This window comes from Vulpes vulpes, chromosome 5, assembly GCF_048418805.1.
Source record: "Vulpes vulpes isolate BD-2025 chromosome 5, VulVul3, whole genome shotgun sequence".
In the NCBI taxonomy this organism is placed as follows: Eukaryota; Metazoa; Chordata; class Mammalia; order Carnivora; family Canidae; genus Vulpes; species Vulpes vulpes.
The window spans coordinates 123,786,824-123,810,902 of NC_132784.1; the positions used below are offsets into that span (position 1 = coordinate 123,786,824).

At 41.9% G+C, this 24,079-nt stretch overlaps 2 protein-coding genes across 3 annotated transcripts in view; one reads left to right on the top strand and one right to left on the bottom strand.

Annotated features, from left to right (window-relative positions):
* Positions 1 to 533: 533 nt before the first annotated feature.
* On the top strand, positions 534 to 16,093 carry PMPCB (peptidase, mitochondrial processing subunit beta). The gene is made up of 13 exons (XM_072759910.1): positions 534 to 907; positions 1,427 to 1,567; positions 2,491 to 2,577; positions 3,166 to 3,295; positions 8,967 to 9,165; positions 9,575 to 9,654; positions 12,219 to 12,331; positions 13,141 to 13,284; positions 14,253 to 14,413; positions 15,194 to 15,279; positions 15,362 to 15,450; positions 15,615 to 15,690; positions 15,771 to 16,093. Exons 1-13 carry the CDS (start codon positions 752 to 754, stop codon positions 15,833 to 15,835), a joined length of 1,527 nt encoding a protein of 508 aa, XP_072616011.1. The 5' UTR covers positions 534 to 751; the 3' UTR covers positions 15,836 to 16,093.
* DNAJC2 (DnaJ heat shock protein family (Hsp40) member C2) overlaps positions 16,047 to 24,079 on the bottom strand; it is a 38,176-nt gene continuing 30,143 nt past the window's right edge. For both annotated transcript variants that reach the window (XM_026006084.2, XM_026006085.2), the window contains 7 exons: positions 21,979 to 22,067; positions 21,840 to 21,909; positions 20,005 to 20,189; positions 18,822 to 18,922; positions 18,616 to 18,723; positions 16,420 to 16,574; positions 16,047 to 16,180 (listed from right to left, as the gene is read on the bottom strand). In XM_026006084.2, the coding sequence (XP_025861869.1) occupies positions 16,106 to 16,180; positions 16,420 to 16,574; positions 18,616 to 18,723; positions 18,822 to 18,922; positions 20,005 to 20,189; positions 21,840 to 21,909; positions 21,979 to 22,067 (783 nt within the window). In that variant the 3' untranslated portion in view covers positions 16,047 to 16,105. The remainder of the gene's footprint in view (positions 16,181 to 16,419; positions 16,575 to 18,615; positions 18,724 to 18,821; positions 18,923 to 20,004; positions 20,190 to 21,839; positions 21,910 to 21,978; positions 22,068 to 24,079) is intronic.

Here is a 24,079-nt window from a genome sequence, read left to right on the forward strand (position 1 = left end):
TTTTTTAAAGCTTTCATTCATTCATTCATTCATTCATTCATTCATTCATAAGAGACACAGAGAGAGGCAGAGACACAGGCAGAGGGAGAAGGAGGCCCCATGCAGGGAGCCCGACGCGGGACTGGATCCCAGGATCCGGGGTCATGACCTGGGCCAAAGGCAGAAGCCACCCAAGTGCCCCAGCGCTTATTACTTAGTTTCATTAAGTGATCTGTGAGTAAAGAACTGCCTGAGAAAGTAAAGAAGAAGGAACTATGAAAAGGAGGAGGAAAACTTCAGATCTACGACCATTAGGGCCGTGAGACAAGGTCCGTGAAGCCTCCACGGCGAAGCAAGCAGTGGCCTCAGCAAGAGCAGTCTCTGTGGCACGAAGTGAACCAGACTAAAAGGCTGAAGAGGGGGAGTAGGTCGACGACCCACCCTCCCGCCGCGACCACCGTGTCTCTTCCTTAGGGACAGAGTCTGGGGTCGGTTGCCCTGGGCTTAGCCAAGTCCACGGCCGATGGGACGATGGGTCGCAGCGCGACCTTGAGCTGCTCCGCCCCGGAGCCTCCCGCGCCACAGGGGCTCCCGCACGCCCGCTACCTCGCTCGGCTCGGACCGGGAGCCCAGCTGCAGGCCCCGCTCCGCGTCTCCCTGGGCGCTCCAGGGCGCGTCCTTTCCGCCGCGGCCGGAAGACGGGACGGGGCCTCTGCCGCGGGCCTCGGGTCACGACCCCGGAAGCACATCCCCCTTGCGGTCCCGAGCGGAGATGGCGGCGGCGGTGGCGGCGGCGGCCCGGGGGCGGCTGTTCTCCGCGGCGCGGCGGCGGCCCTGGGCCTTCGCGGAGAGGCGCGCGGTCGGAGGCGCCGCCGGGAGGGCGAGCCGCCCTCCGCGTGTGTGGGTGCCGCCCGCGCGCGGCCTGCCGGTGAGGGGCCCGGTCGGGCGGGAGCCGGCCCTGAAGGTCGGGTGGTGGCACGGGGGCCGCCTTTCAGAGCCGGAGCGGGGTTCTGAGCCCGAGGCTGAGCTCCCGCCGCCGCGGGGCCTCCGCTCGCTCCCCCAGGGCCGCGGGCCGCCGCCTCGCTTCCCCTCGTGCGTGTCCAGGGCGCCCTGCTTGCCCGGAACCGCGCCCGCTCCGCGCGTGGCGACCCCCCCTCCCGGCCCCGCCGCGGCCCCGCAGCGCCTCCTTGGCTCCCTCCGAATAGGAAAGGTTTCTGGGGGAGGCGCTGAAATAAAAAGCGGTTTCCTCCGCGTGAGGGCCCTTTCTGGTTTTCCCCTAAGGGTTGGGCAGGAGGAGCGCCAGGTGCGGGCTGCAGGAGTGCGGAGCGAGGCCCCGAGCGGCGGGGGTGGAGGAGAGACGAGGGCCCCCGGGGCGGACTTGGCGTTCTGAGCGGCGCGCGGGGTCGGGCCAGTGACGGCCTCGCCTCCTCCCACCCCCCCCGAACAGTCGCTGTGTTTAGGAGGGAGTCGCTGGAGAAGTACACAGGCTGCTCCCCAGGTGGTTCTGAATGTTCCTGAGACGCGAGTAACGCGTCTGGACAATGGACTCCGAGTGGCCTCCGAGGACTCTGGGCTCTCGACGTGCACGGTACGTGATGATGGCGACCCCTCCCCTGGGGACAGCAGGTCGATTCCTTTTGTAAGATTTTATTTATTGATTCATGAGAGACGCAGAGAGAGAGAGAGGCAGAGTCACAGGCAGAGGGAGAAGGAGGCTCCTGCAGGGAGCCCGACGCGGGACTCGATCCCGGGTCTCCAGGATCAGGCCCCGGGCTGAAGGCAGGTGCTCAAGCACTGAGCCAGCCAGGCGTCCCAAGAAACACATTATTTTATTACTGTTATTTTTTAAGATTTTATTTATTCATGAGAGAGACAAAGAAAGAGGCAGAGACACAGGCAGAGGGAGAAGGAGGCTCCTGCAGGGAGCCTGTCGTGGTGGGACTCGATCCCAGGACCCCGGGATCACGCCCTGGGCTGAAGGCGGCACGGTCCACCTGGGCTGCCCAAGAAGCAGGTCCTTTAGGCTGCTCTGTGCCATCTGTTCTTACATAGATTGTCCTGTTTGATCTTCAGTCCTTTGTAGTAGGCACATCACACCCAATTGAGGGGCAAGTTCAGCAAAGTTAAATGGTTTTTTCCAAGGTCACAGAGCTAAGACATGACAGAGCCAGGATTTGAACCTAGATTTCCTGACAGTCCCTGATGTTCTTTATAACTGTAGTTGTCCGTTGGCTGTACTAACAAGTTGGGCTACAAATCTGGGTCCTCAGTAAAACTGGCAAGTGGATAACTTTAGCTTCCAGCAAAAGCCCAAAGACCAACATTTTTAAATCTCATCGTCCCCTGGAATGTGTTGTCAATCCACTGAAGTAAAAAAATCTTTAGTGTTAGGACTGGAAAGCATTTGCCAATAAAAGGAAGGAGCCTGCCCTCTCTCTCCACTTCCATCCCCCCCCCCCCCCCAAATAAAGAAAATGATGTTTTATTTAATTTTTTCTTGACTGCATTAAGGTTGGGCTCTGGATTGACGCCGGAAGTCGATATGAAAATGAGAAGAATAATGGCACTGCTCACTTTTTGGAGCATATGGCTTTCAAGGCAAGTTGTAAGATTTTATGAATTTTCTTTAAGAGGCATCAAGCACAAAATCTCATTCTGAGGCAAAGAGAACTACTTCAGTAGCCTGGTATGTATACATATGTATTTTTTTTTAGATTTATTTGAGAGGGAGAATGCACGTGTGCACCTGGGGTCAGGAGGGGCAAAGGGAGAGAATCTCCAGCAGACTCCCCGCTGAGCGCAGAGCCCCACACAGGGCTTGATCTCATGACCCTGAAATCGTGACCTGAACTGAAATGAAGTCCGATGCTCAATGGACTGAGCCACCCAAGCACCCCTAATAGTATAGTATATTTTATGTATTTAATCTTTTTTTTCCTCCAGGATAATTACCTGAAATAATTACTGAAATTTGCTTTGTAGAGTTGAAACAAGGATTTTCTCTTGGCATGTAAGGGTTATCTGAAAGTATACCATTGTTTTTGAGGCCCGATGCATTTTAGGAATCAAATTCGGTCCTTGCATGAAACTGACGATGCTTATGTCCTCAAATTCATTGTCTGAAGTGCTTAGATAGGTGAGAAAAAAAGTAAGGTATCATAATTTTCGTTTTCTTCTTTGTTTCAGGGCACTAAAAAGAGATCTCAATTAGATCTGGAACTTGAGATTGAAAACATGGGTGCTCATCTCAATGCCTATACTTCCAGAGAGCAGACTGTGTATTATGCCAAAGCATTCTCTAAGGATTTGCCAAGAGGTATTGTTACTATGTATACTGCAGATAGGTAATTTCCACAGGTTCAAAAATAATCTAGTACTGTTTTTACTATGTCTGTTGTGAAAGAGTAACCCTTAGAAATGTGAAAAAAAAATCAAATTCTGGGTGAGGGGGCACCTATTTTTTATTTTTATTCTCTAAGTATGACAAATGATATCAAATAGTTGTAAGTTGCAAGACTTGTACAAACCAGGCTCTAGCACTTGATTCAAAAATGCTTTTTCCAGATCCTTATGTGTGTAGTGAAACAGTTTTAATGCTTTTGCAGTTTGTTGATGATTTCCTTTGCTGTGCAGAAGTTTTTTAGTGTGATGTAGTCCCACTTGTTTATTTTGTTGTCAGTTTCAAGAAAAAATAAAAATAAATCGCTAAGACCTCTGTCAAGGTACTTTACTGCCTATGTTTTCTTCTAGCAGTTGTATGGTTTCAGATCTTAATGTTCAAGCCTTTAACCCATTTTTAGTTAGTTTTTGTATAGTGTGTTAGATAATGATAGTTTCATTCTTTTGGATGTGGTTCTCCAGTTTCCCAGCAGCATTTATTGAAGAAACTGTCCTTTTCCTGTGCATATTCTTGATTCCATTGTTGTAAATTAATTGACCATACATGTGTGGGTTCATTTCTGGGTTCTCTGTTCTGTTATATTCTTCTGTGTATCTATTTCTGTGCCAATATATACTGTTTTGATTACTGTAGCTTTGTAATAGAGTTTGAAGGGAAGGGAGTATGATGTCTCCAGCTTTGTTCTTTCTCAAGATAGCTTTGGCTCTTTGGGACATTTTGTGGTTTGATACAAATTTTAGGATTCTTTGTTTTAATCCTGTGAAAAGTGCCACTGGAATTTTGGTAGGGATTGCATTGAATCTGTAGATTGCTTGGGTTAGTGATGGGCATTTGAATATTCTCCCAATCCCAATGGAAGAGCTTTCCATTTACTTGTGTCATCTTCAGTTTCTTTCCTTAATGTCTTGTAATATTCAGAGTTTAGGTCTCTTACCTCCTTTATAAGTTTAATCCTAGGTATTTCTTTTGGATGCAGTTGTAAATGAGATTGTTTTCTTATTAGTTTTTCTTTCTGCTAGTTCGTTATTATTGTATAGAAATGCAACAGGTGGGGCAGCCCTGGTGGCGCAGCGGTTTAGCGCTGCCTGCAGCCCGGGGTGTGATCCTGGAGACCCGGGATCGAGTCCCACATTGGGCTTCCTGCATGGAGCTTGCTTCTCCCTCTGCCTGTGTCTCTGCCTCTCTCTCGCTGTCTCTGACTGAATAAATAAATACATCTTAAAAAAAAAAAAAAAGAAATGCAACAGGTTTTTATACTTTGATTTTGCATCCTGCAACTTTACTGGATTTATTCTGAAGTTTTTTTTTTTTTTTTTGTTTTGATGGAATCTTTAGGGTTTTCTTTTTATTTTATTTTTTATTTTTTATTTTATTTTATTATTTTTTTAAATTATTTTTTAAATTAATTTATTTTTTATTGGTGTTCAATTTACCAACATACAGAATAACACCCAGTGCTCATCCCGTCAAGTGCCCCCCGTCAGTGCCCGTCACCCAGTCACCCCCACCGCCCTCCCTCCTCCCCTTCCACCACCCCTAGTTCGTTTCCCAGAGTTAGGAGTCTTTATGTTCTGTCTCCCTTTCTGATATTTCCCACACATTTCTTCTCCCTTCTCTTATATTCCCTTTCACTATTATTTATATTCCCCAAATGAATGAGAACATATAATGTTTGTCCTTGTCCGATTGACTTACTTCACTCAGCATAATACCCTCCAGCTCCATCCACGTTGAAGCAAATGGTGGGTATTTGTCGTTTCTAATGGCTGAGGAATATTCCATTGTATACATAAACCACATCTTCTTTATCCATTCATCTTTTGATGGACACCGAGGCTCCTTCCACAGTTTGGCTGTTGTGGACATTACTGCTAGAAACATCGGGGTGCAGGTGTCCCAGCGTTTCATTGCATCCGTATCTTTGGGGTAAATCCCCAACAGTGCAATTGCTGGGTGGTAGGGCAGGTCTATTTTTAACTCTTTGAGGAACCTCCACACAGTTTTCCAGAGTGGCTGCACCATTTCACATTCCCACCAACAGTGTAAGAGGGTTCCCTTTTCTCCGCATCCTCTCCAACATTTGTGGTTTCCTGCGTTGTTAATTTTTCCCATTCTCACTGGTGTGAGGTGGGATCTCATTGTGGTTCTGATTTGTATTTCCCTGATGGCAAGTGATGCAGAGCATTTTCTCATGTGTGTGTTGGCCATGTCTATGTCTTCCTCTGTGAGATTTCTCTTCGTGTCTTTTGCCCATTTCCTGATTGGATTGTTTGTTTCTTTGGTGTTGAGTTTAATAAGATCTTGGATACTAGCCCTTTATCTGACAGGTCATTTGCAGATATCTTCTCCCATTCTGTAGGTTGTCTTTTAGTTTTGTTGACTGTTTCTTTTGCTGTGCAGAAGCTTCTTATCTTGATGAAGTCCCAATAGTTCATTTTTGCTTTTGTTTCTTTTGCCTTTGTGGGTGTATCTTGCAAGAAGTTACTGTGGCCGAGTTCAAAAAGGGTGTTGCCTGTGTTCTCCTCTATGATTTTGATGGAATCTTGTCTCACATTTAGATGTTTCATCCATTTTGAGTTTATCTTTGTGTCTCGTGAAAGAGAGTGGTCTAGTTTCATTCTTCTGCATGTGGATGTCCAATTTTCCCAGCACCATTTATTGAAGAGACTGTCTTTTTTTTTTTTTTTTTAAGATTTTATTTATTCATTCATGAGAGACACAGAGAGAAGGTAGAGACATAGGCAGGCTCCTTGCAGAGATCCTGATCTGGGACTCAACCCCAGAACTCTGGAATCACACCCTGGGTCAAAGGCAGACGCTCAACCACTGAGCCACCCAGGTAGCCTGAGACTGTCTTTCTTCCAAGGGATAGTCTTTCCTCCTTTATCGAATATTAGTTGACCATAAAGTTCAGGGTCCACTTCTGGCTTCTCTATTCTGTTCCACTGATCTATGTGTCTGTTTTTGTGCCAGTACCACACTGTCTTGATGACCACAGCTTTGTAGTACAACCTGAAATCTGGCGTTGTGATGCCCCCAGCTAAGGTTTTCTTTTTTAAAATTCCCCTGGCTATTCGGGGTCTTTTCTGATTCCACACAAATCTTAATATAATTTGTTCTAACTCTCTGAAGAAAGTCCATGGTATTTTGATAGGGATTGCATTAAACGTGTAAATTGCCCTAGGTAACATTGACATTTTCACAATATTAATTCTGCCAATCCATGAGCATGGAATATTTTTCCATCTCTTTTTGTCTTCCTCAATTTCTTTCAGAAGTGTTCTATAGTTTTTAGGGTATAGATCCTTCACCGCCTTGGTTAGGTTTATTCCTAGGTATCTTAGGCTTTTGGGTGCAATTGTAAATGGGATTGACTCCTGAATTTCTCTTTCTTCAGTCTCATTGTTAGTGTATAGAAATGCCGCTGACTTATGGGCATTGATTTTGTATCCTGCCACACTACCAAATTGCTGTATGAGTTCTAGCAATCTTGGGGTGGAGGCTTTTGGGTTTTTTATGTAGAGTATCATGTCATCGGCGAAGAGGGAGAGTTTGACTTCTTCTAAGAGCCTGGTTTGTACGAGTCTTGCAACCTACAACTATTTGATATCATTTGACTTCTTCTTTGCCAATTTGAATGCCTTTAATGTCTTTTTGTTGTCTGATTGCTGAGGCTAGGACTTCCAGTACTATGTTGAATAGCAGTGGTGAGAGTGGACATCCCTGTCTTGTTCCTGATCTTAGGGGAAAGGCTTCCAGTGCTTCCCCATTGAGGATGATTTTGCTGTGGGCAAAAGATGTTGAGGAATGTTCCCTCTATCACTTTAGGGTTTTCTATATATGTTATGACAGCTTTGATTGTTTCTAATTTGGATACCTTTTATTTCATTTTCTTGCCTAATTGCTCTGGCTATTAGCATTTTTTAAAAAATATTTATTTACTTATGATAGAGAGAGAGAGGCAGAGACACAGGAGGAGGGAGAAGCAGGCTCCATGCCAGGAGCCCGACGTGGGACTCGATCCTGGGGCTCCAGGATCGCGCCCTGGGCCAAAGGCAGGCGCCAAACCGCTGAGCCACCCACGGACCCCTGGAGCATTTTTTTTTTTTTTTTTTTTAATTTCCCTGTTCTATATAAAAACAAACTACCACCTGCAAGTAAATAAAATAAAAATTTTATAACATGTTTTTATAATAACAATTTTATAACAAATTTTATAACAAGTTTAATATATAAAATTTTATAACATGGTAGTCTGACTTGCATTATAATCAATTAAATGACAATAGTGGGGAGCATGTGTTGGTTTGACTTGTAAAAAATTGGTAAGGTTCTTAATGATTTCCTCAGAAATGTTTTACTCCAGGACTAGTTAGGGATTAACAACAGAGGGTAGACCAGGCTGCTCTAAAGGGTTGTTTATTCTAGCTCATCCCTCTCTTTTTACACAGGAAACAGCAGGGAAAGCAAAAAAAGAGGGCTAGAGAGAGGACAAGACAAGGGAGAAACCACTTTTTTCCTCCTGGCTTTCGGTTGGGAAGGACAGAGCCCCTGCCAGTGCAGTGGAAAAGCCAGGAATCTTCTTGATTGGAAGTGCTCTTTGAAGTAGCTCTTTCAGGGGGTTTGCTTACGGTTTTTATCCCCTCTGTTGGGTGAAGCCTGGTGTATGAGGTCATAACAAGATATTCAGACTAAGGCTCTCCCAAATGTCCATGATCACCCATCCTTGTCGGTAAGAGATTTGGTTATATGTCAGGATAGGTATATTTACAGATTAAATACATGTACTAAACACAAAGAATATTAAACATATGTTAAAAAGATTCTGATTAAAACAAATTCCAGGGAATTTGAACTCCCACTTGAACAAATACCAGTCCAGACTACCAATCCTACATAAAATAAGAGTCTTCACACAGGATTCCTTGTCCTCCCATGTCTTTGGGCTCTTGGGCACCCATCATGGCCTCTGGTTCTCGTCTGGACAGATGGTTTTTATTTGATTTTTGCAGATAATTTTTTCCCTTTGGTCATGATTTCTGCCCCAACATACTTTGGTATGCCAGTCTTTTTTCCTCATGGGCAAAATAGGGCAGTCTAGAGGTAACTAATGATAGTTGGAATGTAACCTAATTGCTTCTGAGACAAGGCCCCTTAAAGTGAACTTAAAAGGAACAAAAGTTTGCAGTAAAGAAATTTTAAAAAAAATTTTTTAAGATTTTATTTAATTATTAATGAGAGACACAGAGAGGGAGAGAGTGAGAGAGGCAGAGACACAGGCAGAGGGAGAAGCAGGCTCCATGCAAGGAGCCCGATGTGGAACTTGATCCCGGGTCTCCAGGATCATGTCCTGGGCTGAAGGCGGCGCTAAACCGCTGAGCCACCCGGGCTGCCCTATGTTTTATATTTTTAATTTTAATAGTGTCCTTGTAGGTATATTGAATGTATACAAAAATTTGTTTCTTTGTGGTTTAATTATTTAGTCAGAATCGAAGGATGATCAGTGTCGTGGTTTCTGATGCTAGTTTAATAGATCTTAATATTGAAAATTAAGATTCTTGGTGTTTCTTGTTTTATCTTCAATTAGCTGTAGAAATTCTTGCTGATATAATACAAAACAGCACATTGGGAGAAGCAGAGATTGAACGTGAACGTGGAGTAATCCTTAGAGAGATGCAGGAAGTTGAAACCAATTTACAGGAAGTTGTTTTTGATTATCTTCATGCCACAGCTTATCAAAATACTGCACTTGGACGGACAATTTTGGGACCAACTGAAAATATCAAGTAGGTATAATTCTCAGGATTTTTTTTTTTTTTTGGAGAAAAATTTGAGTTTTGAAAATGAACATTCAGAAACATTCAAAAACTGTGTGTTTCAAAATGTACTTTTTTCTTCCCCGATACTCCAGATGAAACTGTAGTTAGCTATATTTTAGCCCCACCTAACTCTCAGGTATCAGGGGCTCATGATTACTACTGAAATAACAAGTGATGGTATTGGATTTTTTTTTGTTTTTTTGTTTTTTTTTTTGATATAAAAAAGTTGAACTTGTTCTGATACTTGTTACCTTTATCTCATTTCTGACTGCATTTAACTTAGAGGCTTTAAGGGCCAATTTAATGTGAGGTGTATTATGTGAAGATCTGTGCCTTTTAGTTTCCTTTTATATTGCTATTCTTACTCCATTTACAGATCTATAAATCGTAAGGACTTGGTGGATTATATAACCACACATTATAAGGGGCCAAGAATAGTACTTGCTGCTGCTGGAGGTTAGTTGATTTAAATTTCTGTATGTTTTATTTTATTTCTTACTGTTTCAAAGATTTATTTATTTATTCATGAGAGACAGAGAGAGAGGGGGGGGCATAGACACAGGCAGAGGGAGAAGCAGGCTCCTTACAGGGAGCCCAACGTGGCACTCGATCCCGCAGCCTGGGATCATGACCTGAGCCAAAGGCAGGCACCCAACCGCTGAGCCACCCAGGCGTCCCTCTGTCTGTTTGAAACACAATCATAGAGTGATGTGCTTATTACTTGGATCCTGTTGGGATATGTCTTGGGATTTTTTATTTACCGAGCAAATTATTTGATACGCTGTTTAAAGGAAATGTGGAGCACTGGAAATCAACTTTTCCTGTCTTCTCTTCAGTAGAAGTTTTTTAATAGAAAAATTTACGTAGGTGTACACACAGAATCGAATTTACTTGCAAGGAAAGGGGCAGATGAACAAACTGGGAGTTAATGGCATTTGCAAGAAGGTGTGTTAGAGTTTGGGAATCTCTTGAGATTTTAAATTATTGAGAACCAACTTCATCCTTGGTCAGGCATGAAATGGGTATGTTGTTCATCCTTTGATTTGTTCATTCACTCAGTAGATGTAATTACTGAGAAAGGGAAGTTTATAGGGAACCATGAGAGTGTTTAATGGGAACCCAAACATGCAAACGGCATTAGGACAAGGCTTCCTTGGGGATGTGTTTTGAAGCCAGTGGATGGAAGAAAATTCCTGTTAGATTCTGCTGGATTTCCTGGCAGTCTGAATTTAGGCAAACAGTATATTTTATTGGTTTCCAGTTTATTTACTCTTGGTCTTTTTAGGGCAAGACAAAGATAGACGTTGTTCTTTTGTGTAAATTTAATTTCTCTTTTTAGAAATGATAGTAAATTAAAATTCTAGTTGCCTTGGATAGATTTCTGTGCTAATTACTTGGGAATAATAGAGAAAATGAAAATGATGGTTAAGTATATCTCTAACATGTTATTCATTGGCCTCTGAAACTAAATCATGTGACCTTTGTAATAGTAGGCAGTTCCCTCTATCTCAAGAGAATTTAAGAGAATCTCAAGAGAATTCTAAAAATGGCTGGTGCTGAGTGGGGGCGTGGGGGTGGAGCCCATAGTTGAAACTGCCTGAGAAACAGGAAGACAGAGGAAGCCTCAACCACTGTGCTGTTTGGAATGTCTCTGCCATTGTTGGTGGCATATGGACACAGCGGGTTTTATCATAGTTCATGGGTTCTTTTTGACATTGCTAGAGTTGGGATATCTTATAGTTAATGGCCTGTCCTATGTGAATTATCAGCATTCTATCTTCTTGGTACATAAATGATGAACCTCATAAACAACTGCGTCTTAAATTCAATGAAAAAGACCAGAACTAGCTTTGTTTAAAAAAAAAAAAATTACTGGCTCCCTGCGTTATGGATAAGGAAACGCAGAGGTTTTGGAGCAGGAACTGAGTACCTGAAATGTCCAATCAGGAGGATTGTAGGTGAACTTAGTAAAACAGTGGAAGTTTGTGTCGTCAGGTGCTGAGAACTGTGCGCACGTCCATGGTTTTTCACTCTCTGCTTGTCATTCTTGGGACACCAGGGTCTTCCTGTTGTTTCATCACCCTCTGAATTATAGCCAGGGTGGCTCTCCTACACAGTGCTTCTGAAAACATGCAATCATACATAGTCTTGTTTTGTACCAGATTTGTTTGGGAAATACGGGTGTAAGTTGTGCTTTTACATTCTAAAGGAATGTTTCCTATGAAGAACCCTTGGAGGAATATGTTTTAAAGCACTTGCTGCATACCTAAATTTGTTTTCTAAATCTGTCTTTGTGTTTAAGAATCCTTCATTGACTGTTTGGGTCATGAGTTTGAATAGTCATATATATAAAACCTATTCTTCTCAAGTTTTGGATGGCCAACGTGAATATTTGGATAGCTATGGATTTATTCAGAAATTTAGATGCAATTATTTTATTCCTGAATTCTGATAGCAGAGCTCAGAGAACACTCATATTCTTTTCCACTTAAAAAAAAATGTACTGAGGGATCCCAGGGTGGCTCGGCGGTTTAGTGCCTGCCTTTGGCCCAGGGCGCGATCCTGGAGCCCCGGGATCGAGTCCCGCGTCAGGCTCCCAGCACGGAGCCTGCTTCTCCCTCTGCCTGTGTCTCTACCTCTCTCTCTCTCTCTGTGTGTGTGTGTGTCTATCACGAATAAATAAATAAATAAATAAATCTTTAAAAAAAAAGTACTGAAAAGTGTTTTTGCTATTTTGCATTCTGGGACTTTGAGTAACTTAACATGATTTTGTATGGAATGTCGTATTTACCATCTTTAGCTGTAAATTTATGTTGATGAAAACTGTTAATTATTCTACGGACTGAGAAAGCTGTGCAACCCCTACCCGTATAATAGCAAGGAAAGTGTGCTGTGAGCTTACTCTTTAATGGCTTTAACCACATTATACCACCTTGAGCTTACTAACAAAGCTTGGCAGTTAGTTGTCTGCTTTAGGTTGTGTTGCTACTAGATATATGAAATATTTTCCTTCAATTTAGGAGTTTCCCATGATGAACTGCTTGAGTTAGCAAAATTTCATTTTGGTGATTCTTTGTCCACACACAAAGGAGAAATACCAGCTCTGCCTCCCTGCAAATTCACAGGAAGTGAGGTAGGGCGAGCCTCCTTAGCTAGTATTTATATTTAGCCCTTTGGGTTTCTTGTGTTGTATTTATGAATGAGTATACAAAATGTGCTTGTTTCTAACAGGAGTAAAATGGAGGAAACCAGAGGCTTAAATTAAAAAGGGAAGAGGTTGTATTCACGTGCTTATATTCCATATTATGAACCACCTCTCTTTCCTAAGGAAGCACGGTTTTGAGAGAAATGTTATAATTTGCTCTTTTTGTGTTTTCTTTTTGTGCTTTGACACTATGCCCATTTATATATTGTGAGGTATAAAAATGTTTTTAAAATGCCCCAAATTTTGACTTTCATCTCGGGTTTACTTCTGGTTAAGTTCTGCCCACAGTATATTTCTGTGAGTAGTTGGGAGACACAGAACTCGCAGAGAATTGGCTACTTGTCAGCTGTAGCCTGAAGCTCATCAGAGGCCTCCTTTGCCACATTAGGGATGATACTGAAAGTACATGGAGAGAGAGGTCTGATGTTGGCAGAGGCACAGGGCTGTGTAGCATCAGTGGCACAAAAATAAGCCTGTTATGTCAGTATTAGAATACTGCTGATTTCTACCAGTGAAATAACCTAATACTTTTTGACCACGTCATCAGTCCTCTGGTGGCTGGCTGTAGTATTTTATTTGGAGACCTTTTGGTGAGGTGTTCTTTCCAGAACCCAAGAAATTTTTCCAGATTAGATTGTTCAATGTAACATGGTGGTGGCATGATTAAATCCTCTTTCTCATTAAGCCTATTACACAGTGGCAGGCTTAACTAGAGTTTTGTTTCGTTTCCTAACTAGATTCGAGTGAGGGACGACAAGATGCCTTTGGCACATCTTGCAGTAGCTGTTGAGGCCGTTGGTTGGGCACATCCAGATACAATCTGTCTCATGGTTGCAAACACACTCATTGGCAACTGGGACCGTTCTTTTGGGGGAGGAATGGTAAGTTACTTTAAAAATGATTTTCCATAATAAATGACAAGGTGGAACTTTACTGTAACTAGACTTGTAAAATATAAACTGATCCTGAATATCAGAAAGGGAGACAGAACATAAAGACTCCTAACTCTGGGAAATGAACTAGGGGTGGGGGTGACTGGGTGGCAGGCACTGAGGGGGGCACTTGACGGGATGAGCACTGGGTGTTATTCTGTATGTTGGCAAATTGAACACCAATAAAAAATAAATTTATTAAAAAAAATTAAAAAAACCAGAAAAAATAAACTGATCCTGGATTTTATTCTGGGCCAGAAAAAATTTTTTGTGTGTATATAATAAAGTTTGTAAGTTGGATAAGTAGTAAAATTTGAATAAGGATAGAATTCACTAATAGTATCATATCAATGTTAATATTCTGTATGGAGGCTAATTTCCTTGTTTTTCAGATGTGTATACAAAACATTTAAGGGTAAAAAATCAGATCTCTGTACTCTCAAACAGCTGAGAAAATTTGTTCATGATAAACATGGTGAAATAACAGTTCTTAGGGAATTTGGATAAAGGGAATTTCTTGTACTATTTTTGTAACTCTTCTAAAATTCAGAATACAAAGTATGTTTGTACTCAAGATTTCAGCAGAAAATATTTCATATAAATATCTTAGGCTTCACGTGTAATAGATTTTCAAATCTTGAAGCATACACAGCCGAGAGCCCTGCAAATTGGGTTGATAACAGCAGTGAATTACCTTAGAAGTGGTGGGGCTACTATGTTAATTACAAGATTTCACTGCTTTTACATCGTGACTTTCTGAGGACTTAGTTTCCTTGAATTTTAAGTTCTTGTTGAGATGTTGCTAGATAAACTCAGTCTCTGGGGGGCATTCACTATTTGCCATAGGACTCATTTTTCTTTCTGGTAATTTGGGCACATATACCTATAGATGTCTTGGACAACTTTTTTCCTTACAGAATCTGTCTAGCAAGCTGGCCCAACTCACCTGTCATGGCAACCTCTGTCATAGCTTCCAATCCTTCAACACTTCCTACACAGATACAGGATTATGGGGAATCTATATGGTTTGTGAACCAGCCACCATTGCGGACATGCTACATGTTGTTCAAAAAGAATGGTGAGAAAATGAATCTTGCTTAGAATTCACACTTTTAAACTAGTTTCTGCCTCACACGGTGATTGGTTTTGATGTCAGCATTTAATCAAGAGAATAAGACCAAAGAATAGCAGTGTTTGCCAGGTTTTTAAAGATCTAAGTCTCATGTGTAGCAGACTTCTTAACTAGAGGAAATTCTTAATCCTTAACAAACAGATTACTTAAGAAAGGAGATCCTAAAAGTTTGTTTGGAAAGTATGTCTATAAGTTATCTGTCTTGGAAAGGTGGTGTTATGCAAATGAATCCAAAGTTGTCATTGCTAAAAGAAAAATGTATTGTTTTACTCTGAACTAGTGCCTTGAGACAGAGACAGAAAGTCTGATGTTGCTTGGAAAATTTTTTCTTAGCTCTGGTTCCTCTCCTCCACCATTCTGAAATGGCTTACAGGTCTCTAAATCTCATCAACTGGGTTAATTGTTAGATTCAGCTGGATTCCTTTGAGAAACTAGTGGCCTCCAGACCCATCCTCTAGCATGTCAGATCCTAGCATGGGGATTGGGGAAGTCTCAAAATGTGGTCAGCCTATTTTCATGTTATATTGAAATGTTGAGAGATTAATGATCCTGGGAAAAGAATCCATGATATTTTAGCTTGTGTGTAGCTACTGAGTTGAAGTCCTAATCACTTCTATGTCTTGGTATAGGATGTGGACTACAGCATCATATCTTTAAGTCATTAATTTAAAAAGCACATAACATTTTCAAACTACTTGACATTCTGATTTTTCCGAATGGTTTTAGGATGCGACTCTGTACAAGTATAACTGAAAGTGAAGTTGCACGAGCCAAAAACCTTCTGAAAACAAACATGTTGTTGCAGCTTGATGGTAAGAATAAAGACCTAATTCTGTTCTCATATGGTTGATCTGTATTCCAATATTTAGTTTTTCCTTCTGTTTTTAAAAACAGGTTCCACTCCAATCTGTGAAGATATTGGTAGGCAAATGTTATGCTATAACAGAAGAATTCCCATCCCTGAGCTTGAAGCAAGAATTGATGTGAGTAGTCTCTAGATACTATATAGGGGCTTGTAGAAAAGTTCCTTGTTACAAAAGCTGAAAAGTATGTATCTTAAATCCCTGCTTTAGTTCTAAAAAGTTCCAGGTATAGACTTTGTCTTTATCATAAAAAACTCTGAATGCCGGTATCTTCTCTATTTCAGGCTGTAAATGCTGAGACAATTCAAGAAGTGTGCACCAAATATATTTATGATAAGAGTCCAGCTCTTGCTGCTGTCGGTAAGCCTGGCTCCTGTTCTCTCCGCACAGAGTGCCTAAGTACTGGTCTTTTATTTACTTTGTCTTCTTTTAATCCTTAGGTCCCATTGAACAACTGCCAGACTTTAACCAGATTCGCAGGAACATGTGCTGGCTTCGTGATTAAAATGCTCCTACTCAAAATATTTTGGACATGTCTATTTATAAAGCTAACTGATCTGCAAGTTTTAAGCTACCAGTCCCTAAAGAAAAAAATAAAAACATGTACTGGGAAATTTGAGTGAACAACTACTGCATCAGACTTTGGAAGGATAAGACCACCACAGTGAATGGTACATCACACTTTCAAATCATCACTATAATCTTAAGAATGAAAATTTGTACAATATTTTCAGTTTTATTATAAAAATGCACACACAACAAAGATTGTCATAAGTCATTTCTTGGCTCTACTTGCATTCAGCACTTGCTCTTGAGCAGCTTTCTTTGCTTTTACCATCTCGACAAGTTCCTAAGAGGGGAGAAAGGTGTTAGTTTAAGACATTGTCAGAATTTGCATACTTTCCTAATATTTGCTTTGGTACTATTATGTAAAACATTCTCATTGGGTAAATCTGTAATTAAGACACCAATGAAAAAGCTTATTTTTACTAACTGCCAGAGCTAGAAAGCTTCAAGGTTTGTCCTTTCTTTGGAATATAATTTAAGTGGTAATGGAATTGAATCCATAAGCTCTGAAAAGTCGATCACCTTATATCGCTTCATGCAGTCCTTCTTTGTCCTGCCAGGCACTGATTCTGCTATTTTTTCCCATCTTTCAGGTGTATTTACTGGGTACGTTTTTAAAGCCTGTTCCAAAAGCTTCTGTTCTTCCGTTGTCCAGGGGGTGAAATCTGTGCACGGGCCTGTTCAAGAAAAATTTATTTTTTTAAAGAAAGTGGTACAGAGAAGCCAGTCCACTTACTTAAAAAAAAAAAAATTTTTTTTTTAAGATTTATTTATGATAGACATAGAAAGGGAGAGAGAGGCAGAGACATAGGAGGAGGGAGAAGCAGGCTCCATGCCGGGAGCTAGACGCGGGACTTGATCCCGGGACTCCAGGATCGTGCCCTGTGCCAAAGGCAGGCGCTAAACCGCTGAGCCACTCCGGGATCTCCTGAAACCTCTTATTTTGATAGAAAATTCTGTTGCAGCACCTTCCCAGGGGAGTCTTCTGGTGCACAGGTATCTATTCAAATCTGTGGTGATTTTGAAGAAACTTTTAGGATAGCTCACATTCCCTAAAATATCTCAAATATCTGCCTTATGTTCCTGGTCTCTTACAACCTAATATCCTATCAGACTGGTTCAAAAACAAAAGCACAAGTCATACAAGAGCTGCCTCAAACTTTAGGTGGGTGAGACCCTGAAAAACATTCGCTTTTTATACTGGAGGAAAGAGCCTAGCAAAATTAATCTAAACGCCCAAGGCTTCAGTGCTCCAGGGCATTAGATTCTGTGTTCCAGTGTGGCATTTTCAACACATCCATCCACCAAGTTCTTTTGGAGCTAACGCTAATAAGCACTTCTACTAAACTAACCTCTTTGTGCTTGACAAGACCTACAGGTATCAGAAAATGTAGGTCTTCCTAAGGATGAATTACATATCACATTTCTGTAGGAAAATGAAAATGCTAAATTGTTAAAAAGCTGAAGTCAGCTTTTAAATTCCAGGAAGCCCTTTGTGGAATTTCTTTTCATTGGTCTCAGGCCCACATTTAACACCACAGATTGAACTCATTTCCTCTCTCAGAACAAAGACTAGAGGACACAGGAAGCAGGAAAACCCCCTTTAGAGTGCCCTCCACGTGTTCTGGAACTTCCCTTTGTGACTTACCTTAAAACCGCCTAAATAATGCCCAGCCTACACCAAAAAAAAAACCCCCGAAAAACACTGATTTTTGCAATCACAGTGTGATTTTTTTTTTCTTTAATACAAAATAAGCCTCTTTAATACTGAAATTTTGGGATAGTACCAGATTAAGAATACAGGAAAAGTGGGACTTAGAGGACAGGGATAGGTTATCACATAGAGTTAGTTAATGCTGAAACATATTTGGAACTGACCTGGAAAGCATATCCCAAGATTAGTTTGGGGGGGGGGGGGGGGGGAGAGATTGGTGGCTCACAAATGTAGCAAGTGAAATAGAACTTTCTACAACATTTTTGTTACTACTCACAGAAAAGAGTCACACACCCTAAATGCACATGTAAAAATATGGACAAAAGTTTTACAAATAATGCCCACTTTTTAAAATAAGGTCTAATGAATGCACTCTGGTATTTGCTATTTGTGACCCACCTATGGGCCATAATTTACAGTTTGAAGCACACTAGTCCAAGGCAATCAAATTAGCTATAACAACCGAGACGTCAGCACCCTAACAGTTTTTAACTAAGTTTAATTTTGAAATAATACCTGTACATGTTCAGATTCCCCAAATCTGAACATATCTTTACCATGCTTGCTTTCTATATTAACAGATGTAATTTATTCTGAACCATGTTAAGTTGTAGACATGATGCCCTTTACTCCCTCATTTTTCCTTAAAAACAAGAACATTTCCTTAATTATAGGGTATTTTTCAAAGTCTGGAAATTAACCTTGATAAAATACTATTATCTAGTCTGTAGACCTTAGTCAAATTTCAGCTGGCCCCCTAAATATCCTTTAATACTGATTAGCAAAATTTGTTAGACAAACCCAGCCCCTCCGCTAACGCATCTGAAATGGAAGAACTGCAGTTCACAGTGGTGTTGGGTGAAGTCAATCTGTGAATGTCCTAGATATGCTTGCTTTCCATGTTCTAGTCTTCAAAACACTTTATTTTCTAGGTATTCCTAGGTCTTTCTTGTCCTATCACAGTGTGAGCACATGGCTAGCATTTTCTAAAGAAAAACCATTACCTTCAAATCGTTCTGAAGGTGTTGCATTGTCGGCTTGAGGCACCACTCCATGCTCTTTTTTAAATTTATCAAAAGCCTTTTTGTTTATGTCATCTTTTTGATGAGGGTCTGAAACATGAAAATTACAGTTCTCATTTAGTCTTTCATTAAATTGCATAGATTTTAAAAATATGTATTATAGGTAGCAAAGAAATTGATTCCCTCACCAAGTTTTTGAAGACTCTTTGCTTTGCCAATAACATCTTTGGCAGTTCTCTTGACTCCAGAAGAAGAGTGTATGTTCATATAATTAGCGATAACTTCCCATCTAGAGACATCAATATAGTAAGTAAAAGGGTAAAAATGCCCAAATAAAATTTAGAATGACCCAGATATCTAATACAGAATTAGCTTTAAACTGGTGGTCTCATTATTACCATCTGGACTATAATACCTTTTGCTTTTCATATGTTTAAACCAATTGTATATAATCTTGGGTTCAAGTCTATAAAAAAACCTTATTGATACCTGTGTACAAACCAAGAGAAACGAAATCCTACACCTGTGTGTAATGCCATTTGGACACAAATTCTGTAAACAGTCTGTTTCCTCATCTACAGAAAGAGGGAGGCTGGATCTCAAAGGCTTCTTTTGAGGGTTTTTTTTTTTTAAATGAATATTTTATTTATTCATGAGAGAGAGGCAGAGACACAGGCAGAGGGACAAGCAGGCTCCATGCAGGAAGCTGGATGCAGGACTCGATCCCAGGACCCCAGGATCACACCCTGGGCTGAAGGCAGATGCTCAACTGCTGAGCCACCCAGGCATCCCTTCTTTTAAGTTCTAACTCAGACTTTGCAGTAAGTTCCAGTTTGAGGGGGGAAGCAAGAAAGAAGGATTAAGACTAACTTTGGAACACAACCTAGTCCCCAGTATTAGCCATGGTGGAGTAAGCCAATGTAAGAGTCAAGGTTTATGTCTCATAATCTTTAATTTCCTGAGAAATTGGTGAAGTAAACTGCAAAAACTTGCAGGTTCAAAATGTACTCTGCTTTTCACACTTTTTACTGTGGCAATGAATTCAGTGGACCATGGTCTGTCTAGACTCAACCATAGCCCTGGAAGTTTCTGCTGTAACCAATGTTATTTGGGTGTTGTCTGCATTTCCCCCAGGCTCCAGTTGGTGCTCAGGAGAAGTGTCAACAGGGGCACCTGGGTGGCTCAGCCGGTTAAACATCTGCTTTCAGCTCAGGTCATGTTCCCAGGGTTCCAGGATTGAGCCCTGTGTGGGCTCCCTGCTGAGGGAGGCCGGTGGGAGTCTGCTTCTCCCTCTGGCCCTCCTGCTTGTGCGCTCTCTCTCATGAATAAATAAAATCACTTAAGAAAAAGAAGTTTCATTAAGACCAGTACCTTGAATTTGTTCCAGCAGGGAAGAGGTTCACAGCTTTAATTAGTAATTGCAAATCATCTTCTGACCAGTTTTTACTGCCATTTCCACTTCCACCAGTTGATTTCTCTGCATTCTTGGATGCTTGTCGCATTCGAGCCTCAGCTTCCTCTTTCTCTTTTCTAATCTGCTCATTTATTTCTTCTATCTACACAAATACCACAGGTAAGTCAGGGACTTAAAACATCTTGCTAGGCTCTGGTTCTCACTTCTCAGTACCCTCCTAACAACGTCCTACATGCCTCCCAAGCCAACCCCGGGACGGGCCATCAGCTTCTCACTCGAGCTTTGCCTCACTCGGGCTTCCAGGCTGCATAGCTCTGCTTGAGGAACCAAGGACCAACCTCAACTTGACCTGTCTTGTGTTCGTGTTGTGTGACTTCTACTTGCGTTGGACACTACTTGTCAAGTATACAGTCACTGGGTTATTCACTCATAAGGGTCATTTCAAAGCTCTCTTTAAGCTCATATCCATTGTTTGAGAAGATAACCTCATTTATTCTCTATGAAAAGGTAATGACATAGAAAGTGGCCTGTTTTATCTTGACGTTTCACCCGTTACACTGTTACGTCCAGGCAACCTTTAAACATGTGCACAAGTAATAAAACCTTTAATGGGCCTTGTTGCCTCTGTCCACAGCTCTCTTGGGGTCATCTGGGACTCATTTCCCCCGTCCATTCCTCAGAACCAGTCACCCAGTGCCAGTGGCTCCAGACTCCTCACCTCTCACAGCCCAAGTCCTAGTGAGAGTCTTTTAACTAGTCACACTTGTCTGGCACATCTTGCCAGGAAATACCAGATTCATAGCACATTAACCCTTTGCTACTCAAATATCTCCAGTAATGGAAAACAGTTATCATGGTATTAAAAACCTTAACTGGGCTCTACTTTTCCTCACCATCTTTATCTCTCACTTCTCCTTCCTGCTCCACCCTATATGGTACGGTTCATGCTTCCCTCTGACCTTCGTCTTAGCACTGTCTATCCTTCAAGACAGGATCAATGGGACTCCTGGGTAGCTCAGAGGTTGAGTGTCTGCCTTCAGCTCACGGTGTGGTCCCAAGGTCCTGGGATCGAGTCCCACATCGGGCTCCATGTGGGGAGCCTGCTTCTCCCTCTGCCTGTGTCTCTACCTCTCTGTGTCTCTCTCATGAATGAATAAATAAAATCTTAAAAAAAAAAAAAAAGGCCAGGCTCCAGCCCTTCACCGAGCCTTGCCTGACCACTGTGCCCTGCACTGGGCACTTCCTGTTTAGCCTACAGCATTTACTGCAGACCCTCCATCTTCTGGTCCTCAGGCCTTTTCTCTTCAGTGTAACTTCCTAAACTCCTCTGGAACAGCAACAACACTAGGCTTTCCTCCAAACAACCTACACATAGTGCTGTATATTGTAGGTACTAATACTTGTTACACTGAATTGAATTTCTGAGCCTGTTTCCTCATCTGTAAAATAAAAGGTGAACACGAGACAGAACAAAGATTTCTTTTGGTCCTAAATGTTACTGTCCTACAAAGATGTTCAAGGAGAAATCAAAACATTACTTTTTCTAACAATGACTGAAAAAACTATAATGTGCTAGATACCACAAATCCAACACCATCCATGGTAACAACTCCTAGCTAAATCCAGTTAAAGTAACAAGAGCACTTACTGGAAGCAAAACATACTGGGGGACACAAAAGATTCTTTGCTGTTACTCGTAATTTATATGTTAGGTGGGGAAATACTAAGGCGAAAGCAACACTATGAACAGAATTAAATGCTAAATAAAGGTAGAAGTGATGTGTTCTATTACCTGTTTTTCCAGAGCAGCCTTTCCTACTTCCTTTGTAGATGATGTGAGTGTTTCATTCAAGCACTGTAAGCTAAAGGAAAAAAGGGGATGAAACTGTGTCCTAAGCCCACGGCAAGACTTCAGCAGCACTTAGTTATACCTTGCTAGTTCAAGCCGATCACAAAGTTTTTCCACTTCTTCCATCATTTTAACCCGCTCTGCCTCATTGTCAGAGAAGTGATTCCAGGCCTAGAGGCACAAACACAAACATTTTCATCTTTTATCTACTGGCACTGAAGCACATATCCATAAACACAAATGCAGAGCATGACGTTCTCAAGAGATTCCTAAGTGGATGGAATGCGTGGCCTTCTGACCATTACCAACCACACTCCCGGGGCTCTCCCGGTCTGCCCGTAACACAGAGCTGTTACCAAGACGGGGGAGGGCAAAACAAAAAAGGTGATGGCATGGAAGATCTCTGGATGGTATAAGTCAGGATGATTCCTCAGAGAACCACTTAAGAAATTTTGTATGATGACTCAAAATTCTGTTAGGCTGCCTCCTCCTCTTCTTCTTTTTTTTTTAATTTATGATAGGCACACAGTGAGAGAGAGGGAGAGAGGCAGAGACATAGGCAGAGGGAGAAGCAGGCTTCATGCACAGGGAGCCCGAAGTGGGATTTGATCCCAAGTCTCCAGGATCGCGCCCTGGGCCAAAGGCAGGCGCTAAACCGCTGTGCCACCCAGGGATCCCTAGGATGCCTCTTCTATCTTTGTGCTGAACTGTAAAATTTTAAATGTGAAATTGAAAAAAAATTCTAATCCCTCCTATTCCTTAACACATTACATTATCTTTTTATCTATTTATTTTTATTTATTTATTCATGAGAGACAGAGAGAGAGAGAGAGAGAGAGGCAGAGGGAGAAGCAGGCTCCACGCAGGGAGCCCGACGGGGGACTCGATCCTAGATCTCCAGGATCACGCCCTGGGCCAAAGGCGGCGCTAAACCACTGAGTCACCCAGGGATCCCATATTAGAAAAATTTTAAGACTGTGCTCAATGTCTCCCATTCCTCACTTTTCCATGTTTCCTTAATCCACACAGTCTGGCTCTCATGAAGGTCCCAATGCTGCTTTTACTGCTGACCCGTCTCTAGTGTCCAGAAGCACTACTGATTTTCTTCCTACCTGCCTGGTCACTGCTTCCCTGGCTCCTCTTCCTTTATCAATATTTTATTTTATTATTTTTTAAATATTTTATTTATTTATTCATGAGAGACAGAGAAAAAGAGAGAAAGAGAGAGGCAGAGACGCTGGCAGAGGGAGAAGGAGGCTCCCTGCAGGGAGCCTGATATGGGACTCGATCCTGGGACCCCGGAATCACACCCCAGGCCAAAGGCAGTGCTAAATCACTGGGCCACCAGGGCTGCCTGTTTATCAGTATTTTAAATAGGGTGTTTGCATCCTCCATCCTCCTCCCTCTTAATCCTTTTTCTCGGTGATCTCACATGGTTCCTAGTGGCATTGAGATAAAGACTGTCCGAGATTCCACTCAAACTCCAGGCTTGTATGCCCAACCACCTACTCATAATTACTACCCGAGCATCTCAATGCGCTCAACATGTTCTAAACTAAAGTCAACTGCTACAGGTGGAAATGGCAGGAGACTGAACTCATTTCCTTTCAGCTTTTTCCTTTGTTTCCTATTTCATTCAATTACACCATCATCCACCTAGCGCTCCACGCAGGAAACCAGGACTATGTAAATCCTCCTTTACTAACCACCTCCAAAATATGATCAATGGCACACAGGCAGCAGCCATGTCTATCTCCTAAATACTCATTCATTTCCTCCTTTTCTATTCCGACCCTCTCAGCTGAAGGCACCATACTCGGGATACCTGGGTTACCTGTTAAATCCTTCAAGACCCGGCTCCTTACCTCTTCAGCTGCCTCTTGTCTGGGTGCTTCCTGAATCTCTGCCTTCTTTCTGTGTTCCCTGACATCTCTTATCTCTGATCTCATACATATACTGCTTCAATTGGTTAAATCCTACCAGATCCAAAAGCCTGCCTTGACTACCATTCTTGTGGTACTTTCTCATCCTAGTGCTCACCATAATGTGTTTGGTTTTAATTCTCCATCATTAACCAGGTTTCTAGAAGGCAAAGACCATATCATCATTATATGTACATCAATTTTAAGTGCTTGGTACATAATAAGTGCTCACCAGCTATCTGATGAATCCATGAACTCCTG